Source organism: Procambarus clarkii, chromosome 26 (assembly GCF_040958095.1).
Source record: "Procambarus clarkii isolate CNS0578487 chromosome 26, FALCON_Pclarkii_2.0, whole genome shotgun sequence".
Classification (NCBI taxonomy): domain Eukaryota; kingdom Metazoa; phylum Arthropoda; class Malacostraca; order Decapoda; family Cambaridae; genus Procambarus; species Procambarus clarkii.
Window position 1 is genome coordinate 7,213,924 of NC_091175.1, and position 15,874 is coordinate 7,229,797.

General features: G+C 38.8%; 1 protein-coding gene across 6 annotated transcripts in view; it reads right to left on the minus strand.

Annotated features, from left to right (window-relative positions):
- Positions 1-15,874, minus strand: part of LOC123756729 (uncharacterized) — a 94,360-nt gene that overhangs the window by 28,971 nt on the left and 49,515 nt on the right. For 3 of the 6 annotated variants that reach the window (XR_006772669.2, XM_045740008.2, XM_045740006.2), the window contains exons 1-6: positions 6,423-6,579; positions 4,464-4,739; positions 2,289-2,424; positions 1,807-1,949; positions 1,420-1,566; positions 555-755 (exon numbers count right to left, since the gene is read on the minus strand). Coding sequence is in view for 5 of the 6 variants with exons in the window: in XM_045740008.2 (XP_045595964.2) it covers positions 555-755; positions 1,420-1,566; positions 1,807-1,949; positions 2,289-2,424; positions 4,464-4,619 (783 nt within the window). In the remaining variant the exon portion in view is untranslated. The other 3 variants (XM_045740007.2, XM_069331826.1, XM_069331825.1) reach the window with 3 other exon arrangements.

A 15,874-nucleotide genomic window follows, 5' to 3' on the forward strand; every position in this document is an offset into this window, starting at 1 on the left:
CCCCTAGTGTCACTGCTTTTCCATAGCTCCTATGGTAGTCTTATTCTGAGTTTTAACCCATGATAGGAACCAAAATAGAAAAAAAAGTGTCAGGTATAAACACTGGGGATTTTGCTTGCACTTGGAGCCTTAATAGACTGTTTTTGTCTATCAATAAATGTATTTGTAAACAAATAAGAGAACACTTCTTTCCACACCTAAATAATATAATGTGTAAACAATGCATTTGTAATATACTACGTATATTACAAATATAATATACATATAATATACATATATTATGTACCCAAAAAAAATTAAAAATTGAAAACTACTGTTTGCTTACTTTTCCAGAGATCAGATTTACCCTGGAAAAACGACAAATTTATTGTTTATATTGGAAATTTACTTTTCTAGGAATTCTTGGCACCATAATATTGAATATGCACTAATATATGCCCCCAAACTGGCAAAAAAAAAAAAAAATGGGCAAGACATTAAATAATGTCTTGCCAATTTTTGGCATAATGGGCAAGACATATTATGAAATACTGTATAAAAATAAGACCTTTTACCTTAAGATCATTAGAAGAGAGGTGTAGATCTGTGAGCATAACACAGTTCTCAATTTCACCAGCTACCCAGTCCACCTTGTTCTTGGAGGCTTCAACATGAACCAGCTTTTTAAGTCGTCCCAAAAGAGGAGGCAGTGACTTTACCTTGTTATTATCAAACCATAGTTCAGTCAGGCTTCCCAAACTGCCAATCACCTCAGGCTGAAATGCAACAAATGCAGCTAAATATCACTGAATATCTAGATATTTAGGATGAATGAATAATTGATGGATACAAGATTTTAAAAAGCATGTATGAGCGAAGAAATTAAGGGTTTAATGTATACAGAATTGTTAGGGGTAATGCCTAGTGCATTACTGAGAACTGAGAAAGTATTTGTGCACCAGACCAGAAGGAAGAGAAGTTGAAGGGGAGCAAAGTTGAGCCCCTCATTCACACAACTTATGGAACATTACCACCCTTACTTTTCCAGAATTCAATTAAGGTACAGTAATTTGCTCCAAAAACATTATAGTGGTAATTTACCGACTGAAACTTGAACTGTATTAATACTGTTACAAAATATTTAAAAAGAAATGTAAATACTGTAATATTAAATTGTAGAGCAATGCTAATAAAATGTTTACTGGAGACACAGGACGTTCAACACTGCACCGACACCAGCTTACTTTCACAACACTGACACTTTAAAGTTCCGAAGAATGATGACTACCTCAGCATGCACCTACAAGTACAATTGGACTTGAATATCTATGTAATTTACAGGCTATTACCACTATGGATTTGTCAACTACACTGAGGTTTCTTTATTCACTCCTACAAGAAAAGAAGTCCTCAAGTAGGTTTCGTATTGAATAAACTTACCAGTTCCGAAAAATCATTTTGTCCAATATCAAGACGCTGTAAACTAGTAAGGCGTGCAATGGACTTGGGAAGCGTGTTAAGTTGATTATCACGAAGTTCAAGAACCCTTAACCGCGACAGCCGTCCAAAATTTGCAGGTAGATATTCCTGGAAGAACAACACAATGTCTAACTTTACTGTTAAGAATAAAAATAAAATCTAAGAAATTAAATTTTTTGTTTATCTTTTATATAACAATGAAAATCAAGTAGTCCAAATACTGTACAACAATAATTAATTAATAATTAAGTGATAATTAATTATAAATATTTGTATTACAGCATAACATAGCTACTGAACTAACAAAATTGAAAAATAATACCTTACTAAACATTGTTCACTACCCACCAAAAATGTATCGTTGAGGTAAAGTTCTTGTAATGACAGCAATTGTGTAAAACCTTCGGGAAGCCGGCACAGTGGATTAGTGCTGGCATTTACCACACTAAGCTGCTTGCACCCTTTAATGTTATCAGGAATGTCTGAAATAGCTATAAAAAAAAAAAAAATATGATAAACTCCAGAAATGAGATGCCAGTTTTCAATATTTGCAATAAACTTTGGAAATGCCCTTCTACCATATCTACCAATGCCCTTCTATCTATCTCAATCTGTTATACCTTATTCTTGAAGTTGCAATTAATGTAACCCACATATGATTAGTTCCCATATAATCAATATAAATTTCTGACTTTTGCCATTATCTCTTAGCCTACTGATATAAAAGATTAATGCTCTTCATACCTCCACTGCATATTTTCACACTTCATTAAATGAATATGCTAAAACAGTAGACAACATATAATTTTGGAAAATGTTATTTTTATTACCATTCTTGCTGAGGTCTATGGTAGTGAGGTTGATGAGGGATGCCACAGCAGGAGGTAACGATGAAAGCTCATTGTCGCTTAGGCCAAGAACTCGCAGACCATGACAGTAAAATAATTGCCGTGGCAGTTCACTCAACTGAAACCACATTTATGCAACAATTAGTAACTTTTATATTTATCATATAAATACTGCCTAAAAAATATCAAATTTTAACTACTTATATTAACAACATGAGTTGTAATTAGCATATAATTTAAACCAATATTTTCTTTGAAACTTGCCTTCCTCAAGAGAGGGGGAAGCGGATCCCACATGCAGAAACTTCCTTGATATTTTGGATGCATTCAAGTTTCAAATTTTGTAATGGAGCACAATGTATTCATTAAAGCAATTGTGCATAACCTGTCATGAAAAAGGAACAGATGCAAATTGTTCACATTGAGAAACAAGAATGTGTGAAATGTACGAAGGAGGACTACCCTTCTGCAGATCAACACAAATGAATGAGGAATGCTCAAATGAAGAACCTGAAAGTTGTATTAGAAGTGGCCTATAATGAATGCCAGCAAACTGTGGGTGTACAGTATAAGAATATGTCCTGGATTCTTCACATCCAGGAAATAAGCCAAGACTGACACAAAACCACCTAGGAAGCCTTGACACTTTATCTTACCAAATGCCCACAATGGTCATCCAGTAAGTTAGACAATTAATGAGAGTACTGTACCTGTATTGAGAAAGGAAAACAAATTGCAGATAAACTAAGAATATCATTAGTTCTGCAGAACTGGAACTCCGCTGGGACACCATCCGAAGGGATGAAGTAATGGACATGAAAGTTCCAGACATCCCTTCACCATATTGTCACTGAAGCATACCAAGAAAGAGCTTAGAGGAGAGGCCCCACCAAACCTGGGTAAATATCGAGGAGGAACTAACCTCGAAGAAAAAGAGCAAACTGACAACATAGCCTACCAACCTAAATGTGCAGCACAGAAATCACCACATCATGAAGGAGCAAAATAAAATGCTTAGACAAGGCATCTGCAGCTGCCTCATACCTAGGTAAAAAAGAAAGAAAAGGAATCCAAAATATAGGAATCCATGTCAGCACAAAAATCATTTCCAGTAGAAAAAACAGAGAAACTGACAAACCGATTTGAATCTTGTGATTACCATGACCAAAGTCACCTCCAATTTGGAAACCTGGATATGGAGAACTTACATATGTAACAGGGAATGACAGAAGCAAATAAAACTCCATTAAGCACATGATCCCCCCCCCCCAATGATTGAGGACTCTCTTTAAATCCAACAATGCTCAAATGTGAGAAATGAGGCCATTTTTTCCAAGGAGAATAAAGGATTGCACGCCAACTAGGAGAAACCCAAAACCTCATAACTATCAAGAAGTAGCTGTGGAACTGAACTGAAATGTATTCACGTCCATTTCCAAAATATTGTCCTGGTGCTCTAGTAAGAAACCTTTCAGGTTCTGGCATCAATGCCCAGCTCTAACGTAATTTTGGGCGAGGGAAGCCCAAGACAAACAAAATAAAAGGAAGAATAAATAGTCACAAAAATCTGTCAAGGCACGACCTGTTATACGACCTGTTTTGGTAAGCAAAACAGATCATGCCCCCAGACACAAATAACCATACAGTATATTGAAACAAAGCAGAAATGTAGCTAGAGAGGAGATGCAATGCCGAATTGGACAATAGTACATAATCTCTACCGTATTTGTAGAGAATGTCAACCTTCCCAGAAACCATACGTATTTATGTCCACAGCACCAATAGAATCCTGCCTTATAAAAACAACCAAGTAGAATATTAAATAATAGTCATTTAATCATTTAAAAAATTTAGCTTTTTTTTTAATTAACATTAACTTTTTTAACTGCCTTTGGAATTAAATCTGTTCAAATACACATTATATCATGCTAATAAACAAACACTGACAGTGGCATAAAAATTTAAAGAAAAGCAATAAAATCTAGTTAGAATAGTAGTTTGTTACTTATTAGGGGCCTTGGGCCCAAATGCTTCGGATGACTAGGATTTCACTGAGTAAAGTACTGTACTTGCTTTGACAATATACTATACACGACTTACAACTGAAAAACTAAAATAAAAAATCTTTCAAATAATTAAACTTGCCTAAAGACTTACCTGGTTAGAATCAAGATGCAGTTCTTCAAGGGTACGCTCACAGGCAAAGACATCAGCAGGAACATCAGAGAGAGAAGCATGACAATAGTCTAGTGTTCGAATATCATCACTCTCCCCTCTCCCCCCACACATGAAGCACGCAAACAGGGACGGCATCTTTGCAGGTAGAAGCCTGGTTATCTTCACCCGTTATTTGTACAGCTTTGTTACTTTGAAGTTCGTTTCATCGTGATCACGCCTTCTTCAGGTACATCTTTCATTAAAACAGCCTCATACCTAGTTAGTGAAAATTTTCCCATGTAGCCATATTGTATTCAAAATTTGTATAAATGTACAAGTTATTAAGTACACTTAAAGAAACTAAATGGGGTTTATAATAAAAAAAAATGTAATATATAACACAGTCCTGTATGTTAAAGTTTCTACTATTATAGTAAGAAAATTACCGGGGGGAATTAGATTTTGTTTTCCTTATCTTTATCACGTTTTTTTAAAGAAAAGCATGTTCTTTTCATATAATTTATTGAGTCAGGGAACAGGCAGCCAAGCGTGTATATACATGTTAGGGTTATATCGAAGTCCTCCCCAAGATCAAACTACAGAATCCCCCTCCCCCCCAGGATGTAACTCCACAACAAGCAGACTAATTCCTGGGTACCAATTTACTGATAGGTGAAGAGGACCATTAGGTGATAGGAAATGCACCCAACCATTTATGTCCTGCTTGGTATTTGAACCTGGAATTCCCATTTATGAGCCGAGAACGAATCAAACTATACTACCAGTACCCCTCCCATACACCATCGTAAGTCATAAAAAATATTGTTTAGACAGCACAAAAATTACCGGGTATCAAGTCTCACTCTTAAACTTTCATCCAACCATACGGATCTTCCCAGAGTATTGCTGTACACAACCCTCCCACGTAGTCTCTTCCATTCCTTTCTGATGAACTGCCATTTCTCTGGAAGGCTCACATGGTACTCCTGACATGAGTCAACTTAGTTCTGGGAATGACTTATCACCCGGGGATAACCTTTCTCCAAAGTAGATATGTCCTTCTGAAGATGAGGTCACCATGCTTGGACACAATAATTTAATTGGTGGCATATCAGATATATATAGTTGCACAACTACCTGTACCTTTTTTTCCTTAAACTCAACAGTTCATTTGCCTATTCCTAGAGTTTGGTTGGCTTATACAAAGCAAAACTATAAATAATGTTGAATTAAGCACTTCACCAAATTACTGCCTTGTCACTTACCTTCACTAATTTAGGACTATCTTAAAAACTATAACAAAGATAGAACAATTAATTCACACATTATTTCATTATATTTGTTATTCTGCAATAATGAGGTGCTGTGGATGATGTCCACATCAGTCTGCTGCTTAAATACCATCAGGTCCAGCCATATTCTAATTGAGTGGCCATGTGGATGGCCTAGTCCTAGGCCAGGAGGACACGGAAATTATTGACGAGTTGAAATGGACAGAACTATCTGTGCAGATATTATGAATAAACTTATTTAATTATTGCGACTCTAAACATAATTGTGGGCCATCTGAGATGATGTCATCTTGATAGGAAGGCCAAAATCTACTACAAGCACCAAGTAAGTAACAATTAAAAACTAGACAAATTCAAATTAAAAAACCATTTACCTACTGTACCCCAAATACTATTAGGTTCTAGTTTAAGAATTTTGAAGTCTGTAAATGTTTTTCTTTGACAAATGGTTAATACATCATAAAATGTTAAGACTTTAAAAAATAAATCAAATGGTTATTGTAGTTGCTTCATATAATTGTCTCTTGAGAAAGCCAGATTGCCCACCTTGCAGTGTATCTGCCATATCCAAAGTTCTAGCACGTAACATTCCTCGAAAGACACTCGTCTAGCCTTTAAACGGATCATTTCGTGGTTTCATTGGCGTTTAAAAGCTCAGGGAACTCACCTATTTTAAAGCACATCACAGGGCTCAAACAGGTGTCGTCCACAGGTCCCAAAAACAACAAACGTCAACAAAACTGACGCCAAGGTAAAGTATAGATGCCAGCATCTTTGTCTCCTGCCGTACTCACGCCCACAGCCCTGATGCAGGATCTAACCACAAAGCATCGCGTATTACAAAGAAAATATTACGGTACTAAGTAAGACTTTCTTAGACGGCTTATAGTAGGATCATATCTTTGTTTAACATGGATACTCAAACTACTTGCTTTTCTGATTTTTAGAAAATGGGAAAGCAATGGAATCCCTTCAAACGATTGCATGAGCACATTGCTTATTGCTAAATTACCTTGACCTCCAAGAAGATTGGAACATTATTATTTACACACTTTCTTCATAAACGTTGCCAATAGCAGACGAGGTGCGTAAATTTAGGTTTATTTGTTCCATTATTTTGGATTTTGAGCTGATATATTGGTCTATTATAGATTATTATGAATTTATCTAGATTATCCAGTGAGTCACGTGGACTGAGTTGCCTTTATCTCGAGTAGTTTAGTGAAGATCGGCATTTCCCGCAGCTCCCACATCTTCCAAACACATTAGTCAGTGTTGTCATTCATTTCTCAGTCATATATAGAGTATGTTCATATCGAGTCGGCTTAATTGGTATAGTTTTATGGCAATGGTTCCTTTATGGTGCCTTAACTGGCAACCTGGCGTGCTACTGAAGCTTCAAGGATGTCACCTCCACGTGGGTGACTCAGTCCATATTATAGCTATCCTCAGGGCACGAAGGTTGCGTGTACCTGCTTCATACTTACACACTGTAAGTCATCTCAGTATGAATGTATAGTCATGTATAGTGGCTGTAAGTTACAGCCACTGTACAACTTCCCCAAAAACCAACAACTAATTCCGACCTCTTATAATTTTATATATTTTAAGTACACATGAACCAGATACTAAAATACACAAAACAGTAAGTTATCGCTGATTTTACTATATACACTCTAGGCCCTCCCAAGGTCGAATTACTGACCCCCCCCCTCCCCCTCAGGAAGCAACCCCACAAGCTGATTAACTCCTGGGTACCTACTTACTGCTAGGAGAACAGGAGCATTAGGTGTCAGGGCTGCAGAAGGCCTATTGGCCCATACGAGGCAGCTCCTATTTATAACCACCCAATCCCACTCATATACATGTCCAACCCATGCTTGAAGCAATCGAGGGACCCCACCTCCACCACGTTACGCGGTAATTGGTTCTACAAATCAACAACCCTGTTACCGAACCAGTATTAACCCAAGTCTTTCACTACCGCCCACAAGATGGGTATGGGGTGCATAATAAATGAACTAAACTAACTAAACTCTTTCCTAAATCTAAACTTATCCAATTTATACCCATTGTTTCGTGTGTGTCTTGTGTTGATACTTTTAATACCCTATTAATCTTCCTATCATTGTGAAGCAGAATTCACCAAGCATTATAGCAAGTTGTCCCAGAGCCATGGGACCGACCAGTCGGGATGTGCCCCTTGTCCGTGACATAGGCCTAGGCTTATGATATGAAGTAGAGTAGTGTGTGTCAAAAACTAGCTGTGATGCTCAAAATAAAAGCACTGGAAATTTTTTTATATAAAACTCTAAGGAAAACACATACCGGATTTAAAACCATGAAAATTGATGATGGTCACTAGAGATGCCAATATTTCTTAAAGGGTGGCACCTGGGCCGACCTCGACTGGCCTCTTGACACTTATACGACACCCTACCCCCCACCATGTGTCATTTTGGAAATGTTCGTTGAAAGTTAAGCTCCAGGCGTCTGGTTTTCTACTTCGAACAGACAGAACAGTCAACAGTCTTCGTGGTGTAGTGGTAAGACACTCGCCTGGCGTTCCGCGATCCTGGCCGGGGAGGATTTACTGGGCGCAAATCCTTAACTGTAGCCTCTGTTTAACTCAACAGTAAAATGTGTACTTGGTTGTAACAACGATTCTTCGCGGCGGGGATTGTATTCCAGGGACCTGCCCGAAACGCTACGCGTACTAGTGGCTCTACAAGAATGTAACAACTCTTGTATATATCTCAAAAACAAAAAATTACAGCGGTGGTAAAATGTAGATGAATCCATGATTAAGTTATTATGCTAATTCAAATTGTTAATATATTATGCTAGAAAAGTAACTCATCTTCCTCAAAAATTTATATTTTGTATTAATGTTTAAGGATCCATTATTCAGTGTAAAATTTTGGTTCTGTTCTCTGAAGTGTTGTGTTAATTATATATATGAAAATGTGTATTTTTCCGAAAACGGTGACATTTTAATTATAGCCTATGTCTGTAGTTGACGGTAAAGTATATTGAATTTCTCGAAAAGGTTTAATCAGAAATCCTTTTTTTTCCACTGCAAGAAATACAGATTTTTTTATCCAAATATGTAATGTAGAGGTAAAGTCCTGCTGGTTCCCAGTGTCGTGAACTCTTAACACAGATTCGTTCTGAACGCAACATTCACCAAACTATATATCAACAGCCTCATGCAGAATTTACTTCCCATAATCTATTTTTCCAACACCCAGACCCTTTAATTGTGGCAACCAATTGGTTTGTACTGGACCTCACATGAGAGAACATACGGAAGGAGACTGAAGGAGTCGGGTTTTCTAATTATATAAAATAGACTGCTAATAATTAACAATATAACATATCAGACTTGGTTAAATTGATTACCGTTTACCAATACACTCACTGGATCTACCCGGCCGGCACCTACAACCCATAACCTCATCCTAAGTCCCAAACTCCGAATCATCACTACAACACCCAGTTAGTCTTCCATACAATACTCACACACTGCAGACTCGACTCGGGTCAACAAGATCACATCACCTCCCCCCACATTCGGTGTATTTCTTACCGTAGCTGCCACAGACGGATATAGAGGAGTGCTTGATAAAACCTTCCACAAGACTGCCGCCCTGCCCGTCACAGCCTTCACCACCACAGCCGGCATCCCAAGGAGGGTATAATCAGATTAAAAGTAAATCTTGTTTCCAAGCACTTTGGTTCACCCTTTGTGACCTCTTTGCTTGGGACGGGCTCTTTGACCTTACCCCGATGTGTGACCACAGTCTGATTACTGTACTACCATTCCTTTCAGTCATCATTTGTTAAGTGTTGTAGTGCTTGATTCACTAGCTAATACTTACACCTAACTTGTGGATGACAACACCATTACCGAAGAAGAGATGTGGTTGTAGCATATAGGATAGTATTGGTCGCATGATAGATACTGTAACGATTTGATACTTTAATTCAAGGGCATGATAAGAGTATAAGCCGATTAATGGTTCAATGGACGATTTTTAGAGGTAAGTGACGTTGGAATTTGGACAGGTGACGTTGGATTCATATTGTCAACGTTGATTAAACATTACTCGAGCATGTTTACTATAATCATATATAATTAAGATGAAATGATTCCCGGGAGAAAGCGCTACATAATCATACATTATAGCGCTTAATTAGTTAGGACTAACATCTTGAATATGAGGACGGAGTGAAGGAACGATAACCAGTTAAATGAACCGCTGGGGGATTGAACTCCGACTCTGCAAGAAACAAGGCAGTCGCTGTGCCCATCAGTCTAAGTGGGTGGGCACGTTTTAATGGGTTAAATGAATAACATATAATATAAATCATTTTAATGGTTTGTATTATTTTATTCACCTAACCGCATAAATTTACGTCATTTGATTTACGCATAAAATTGGTGAGAAAATTATATCATGGAGCGATTGTATCCTGAGCAATTATCACTGGCCAGAGCGGCAAACTGTATAGACTTATACTGTGTTATAATTGTCATATAGCCATAATAATTACCTGGTATTTAGCAACATTATTAATATTTGGAAATAAACTACATCATTATTTTAGCTAAGGAATGTATAATTAGTTTGTTCATATAGCTATGATATATGGCGGCGAGGCTTTCGGAAATACAGTACTAGGCTGTATTCACAAATACAGTTATACTTAAGGTGTCAGCATGGAGACATGAGGTTAGACTTAAAATATATATTCTTGAGATGTAACAAATCGCAAAGTATCTTTTACTTTTCTCAGCACAATGATATCAGCAATGGCTTACCTGTAGTTGAAATTGAAATACGTTTATTGAGTATAAATACGCACCAAGGGACGAGGTAGCTCAAGTTATTCTCACTCTGGTATATAGTACTGGACAAGGGGCATGGAGCCCTGGCTGCCCGGGTTCGAATCCTTCAGGGGTAAAGAGTTTTCTGATGCAGACTCTGCATCTGTTCTGTCTGCAGTTCTGATGCAGACAGAACTGAAAACTCCACACCCCAGAAGGATTCGAACCCAGACAGCCAGGAGCACTATGGAACTGGCGTACCCTGTACCTTAACCACTCAACCAACCGTGACTGTACAAAAGTCATTGGTAGCCGAGGCTATATCCCCAACGACCCGACAACATATATTAGGACAAATATATGCACTGTAATATTAACAGGTCATGTGAATTGATAGGCTATAGATGGGTTACTTCCTTTCGTACGTTTCTGGTTCGGCCAAATAGTTGCATTTTTTACAGAGTAGCAAATCGAGATAACTGGCTGGTTGATTATAATATTAAAACCAATCTAAAGGATTAGTCAATTCGTTGATATGGCCGTCCCCGAATCACACGGATTAGCTGTCTGCTTCAGTGATTATTAGTTTCCCCTACGCGCGAGCCGCGGGTGTTTTCAGAGACAATGGGACTAAATCCATAATATTGCCAGGTGAAGCGCGGCAACAATGGCGTGTTTATGGTCCGCTCTGCATAATTTAGGGCTTTTGTTTCTGTGCTTATGCCAGACAGCTCTCCGACAATGTGCGCGCCAGGCCGCCCTCTAACAATGTGCACGCCAGGCTGCGCTCCAACAATGTGCACACCAGGCTTCGCTCCAACAATGTGCGCGCCAGGCCACCCTCTAACAATGTGCACACCAGGCTTCACTCCAACAATGTGCGCGCCAGGCTTCGCTCTAACAATGTGCTCACCAGGCTTTGCTCCAACAATGTGCGCGCCAGGCTTCGCTCTAACAATGTGCTCACCAGGCTTTGCTCCAACAATGTGCGCGCCAGGCCACCCTCTAACAATGTGCACACCAGGCTTCACTCCAACAATGTGCGCGCCCGGCTTCGCTCTAATAATGTGCACACCAGGCTTCGCTCCAACAATGTGCGCGCCAGGCTTCGCTCTAACAATGTGCTCACCAGGCTTTGCTCCAACAATGTGCGCGTCAGGCCACGCACCAACAATGTGCAGGTCAGGTCACGTACCAACAATGTGCAAGGCCACATTAGGAGTCGTTCAGAGCACTCTGCATCACGTATGTGATGTAACGAAGAGGGAGAGGGGGAAATATATATAAATATAATGAATGAAAGGAGATGGATTAGTGGAGCAGATCATAGAGGGAGACGATAGAGAGGACAGAGGAAATAGGGAAGGAAAAGAGAGAGAGGGGGAGGGGGGGGAGGTGAGAAGCATATAAAAGGAAGGTGGGATGAGATATTTAGTGAAAAGGGAAAACCGAGAAAGAATTAGGGATGACAAGAAAGGATTATAAGATAGTATTAGGGATGAAATGAAAGGATTAGTATGAGAGAAAGAGAAGAGGGTAGAGCTGCCACAGTCTATTTAAATATATTTGTGTAGATGAGAAATAGGAACTCGTCTCCTGAGTAGACGAGAAATGAAACACAGTTATCACATTGCTGATAACTTACAATAACACTCAAACATTAACCGTAGTACCATGTACCTCTAAGCTCTTAAAATATTACATTCACACACGTTTGGCCTGACAATTTAATCAATGTTAACTTAGGCATGTAAAGTAATATTCGAAATGACAATCCGAATATAAATGTCTATTCCAAGTTTTAATTAATAATAATTCATTGTGTCGGGGGACAGGAGGCCTGAGGGTATTCATACACTTTAGGCTTATACCGCAACCCGTCCTCTTAAAAATAATGTCGCCTTTCGCTCGTATGCGCGTTATGGCCAAAAATGGAGGTAATTTTAAATGAAATCGGCTCACAAAAGTGATGTACTGTCCTGTTTTCTGTTGGAGTCGCTATCGAGGTCCCCCTCAACCCCCCCAAGGTCGAATTACTGACCCTGCCAAGGATGCAACCCTACAACAAGATGACCACCTCATGTGCCCTACTTACTGCTAGGTGAACAGGTGCATTAGGCGAAAATTAATGTGTCCAACCATTTCTGTCCCGCCCGGGATTCGAACCCGGAATACTCGATGGTGCGTCGAGAACGAACCCAACTGTAATGAACTATTATTATTATTTAAAACTTGAAAATAGACATTTATATTCGGATTGTCATTTCAAATACTACTTTACATGCCTAACTTAACATTGATCAAATTCTGCAAGGGAGTAGAGTCCCTGAACCGGAAGTTGGGAACCCCAATACGGCTGACTGCTCCAGGAGTCTCACACATCACGTAATAATGGAACACAGAGCACATCACCTCACACACACACACTCACCAGGTTCGGTATCCCGAGCGCATGAACTTCCCAGGCGACAGACACCAATTCGTGCGGTCCGAAGACTCGGCTCACACTGTCCACACAACCTGCTCTCCGGTCTGAGGCCTCACACTTTGGGGATATACGTGATCTTACCTCACCAGCTCCCTGGAAGAGTGGTAGGGTTAGGTCACCTACAGGGCTCAAACCCAGGCCACCTCCACAGCTGTTACAATGAGACCAGTCTGCAACATGCAGCAGTTGTGGTATGAGGTATGTGGTATGATGGAATTCACATATGATGCATAAAATCAAATCAATATCGCCTAGAGTCCTACTGCAACATTCGCTCCAGAAGTTAATGATATGAACTAAGAAGACACGCCAAAGTTTATTAATTTTTTAAAATTTACGAGAAGGTATAATGTCTAATTAAAAGTTTTGTGATTAATTGCTACATTCTCGCAAAGTTAATAAGATACTAAATATAAAATCCTTATTAGAGAGGTGAACACGATGATATACGATAACAAATCACTAAGTTAATGAGAGACCTATAAGTGGGCTATTGGGGTGGTAGCGGACCCCATTCCCGTCCTGTGGGTGGTAGTGGACCCCATACCCATCCTGTGGGTGGTAGTGAAAAAGGATACAGTGGCACATAATGGGCTCAGGATTTAAACCCCAAACTTTATTTAGCTGAGCAAGTTATCGTCTTGATAAGCTAGTTACACGGCTTAATGTATATTTATTATTTATTTATTTATATACAAGAAGGTACATTGGGTTTGTGAGGATACATAGCATGGTATTTACAATCTTGTAAAGCCACTAGTACGCGCAGCGTTTCGGGCAGCTTATACATATGTATTATATCAACGTATATATATATATATATATATATATATATATATATATATATATATATATATATATATATATATATATATATATATATATATATATATATATTTGTATGTATTATATCATATATGTATTATGTCAGCAATGGGTTCGAGACCGACCACAAGTCTCTAAGTTAAGTATCTTACAACTGCGGTGAGCTTGTTTCATAATTGATTTGCCTATTATGCACACCTTGCCCCCGTACCCCCCATCCCGCGGTGGAAAGGTTACAGTTCCCCCCCACACTCACTACCTACAGCTACGGGAGAGCCACCGTTCTCTTCATTTAGCACTAACTAAACAATTCCACCTTTTAGCCTAACCAGAAATGTACGAACCCAAGCACCTCGCCAAATGTATCGAGTCCGATGCATAGAAAACGTCGATATTTGTTAGCCGTCGTCTTAATAGGTTGGATTAGTAACGATAGTTATGATAACGTGAAAAGTGCGACCTGTCAGTCGGTTTGTGGTGCACACTTCATGAACTTAAGGGATGGTAAATTCCCCATCAAAGAAAAAAATATTAAAAGGCCGTGAATAAGATAATAGTAATAAGAGTTTACAGCCATCAAACACAACATTATACATCTTAGTGAATTAGGGACAATTCTACATCGCTACTCCTTTTGGCTAAATTTATATTGAAGGATATAACTTGTGTTTTGATTAAGCCCTCACATCTCTGCCTTCACCCTTCCCATGTATTCTCGCGTGCGAATTAGCTTTATATATTTATGTTAGGCTTCTTAAATCCCTTGCAGGGGGGATGCTTTTTCACCCACAGGGAATTAAACATATGGAACCGCCTACCCGTCGAAGCCGTAAATGTCAAAACTATCTTGAGTTTTAAAATCCAGCTTGAAAAAAAAATCACAAGGACAAATGGGGGGGGGGACATTTGATAAGCCGCCAGCTTCCTGTCCTCGTCGAGGCCATTAGAATGTTTGTGACCCTCAGGTAAATTCAGGTAAGTTTTACCAACAAATAAAGTCTACCCTCAACCAGTCACTTCTCTCTCTCCGTTCTTTGTGACACTTGCCTTTGCTGACTCTCTTTGACGGTCTGACTGGAAGCGCTCAGCCCTTTATTTTTTGAAAACGGAAGGTTTCAGGCTTCTCCGAGGATGGAAACTTGCACGCGTCACTGAAAACGGAAGGTTTCAGGCTTCTCCGAGGATGGAAACTTGCACGCGTCACTGAAAACGGAAGGTTTCAGGCTTCTCCGAGGATGGAAACTTGCACGCGTCACTGAAAACGGAAGGTTTCAGGCGTCTTTGAAAATGGTAGAGCATAAATCTGCCGGCCTGAGCCAATAGGCTTTCCGGTGTTTCCTTGGGCGTTTTGTGTTTTTTGCTGTGCATTTTAGATTTGTTTGCTGGGCGTTTTGGACGTTTTTGGTGGGCATTTTCAGGTATTATTAATACAATTATTTTCGCGTTTATTACGTCAGTCTTGCAAGATGCTTCACGTGAGCGACAAAAGGCAGGGTAAGGTTAAGACCCTCCGAGGCTAAGGGTCCCCTTCTTCCAGCCAGAGGTGGAGCTCTGGTAAAATAAATAAATAAATAAATAAATAAATAAATAAATAATTAATATATATATATATATATATATATATATATATATATATATATATATATATATATATATATATATATATATATATATATATATATATATATATATATATATATGTCGTACCTAATAGCCAGAACGCACTTCTCAGCCTACTATGCAAGGCCCGATTTGCTTAATACGCCAAGTTTTCTTGAACTAATGTTTTTTCGACTACTTAACCTACCTAACCTAACCTAACCTAACTTTTTCGGCTACCTAACCTAACCTAACCTATAAAGATAGGTTAGGTTAGGTTAGGTAGGGTTGGTTAGGTTCGGTCATATATCTACGTTAATTTTAACTCCAATAAAAAAAATTGACCTAATACATAATGAAATGGGTAGCTTTATCA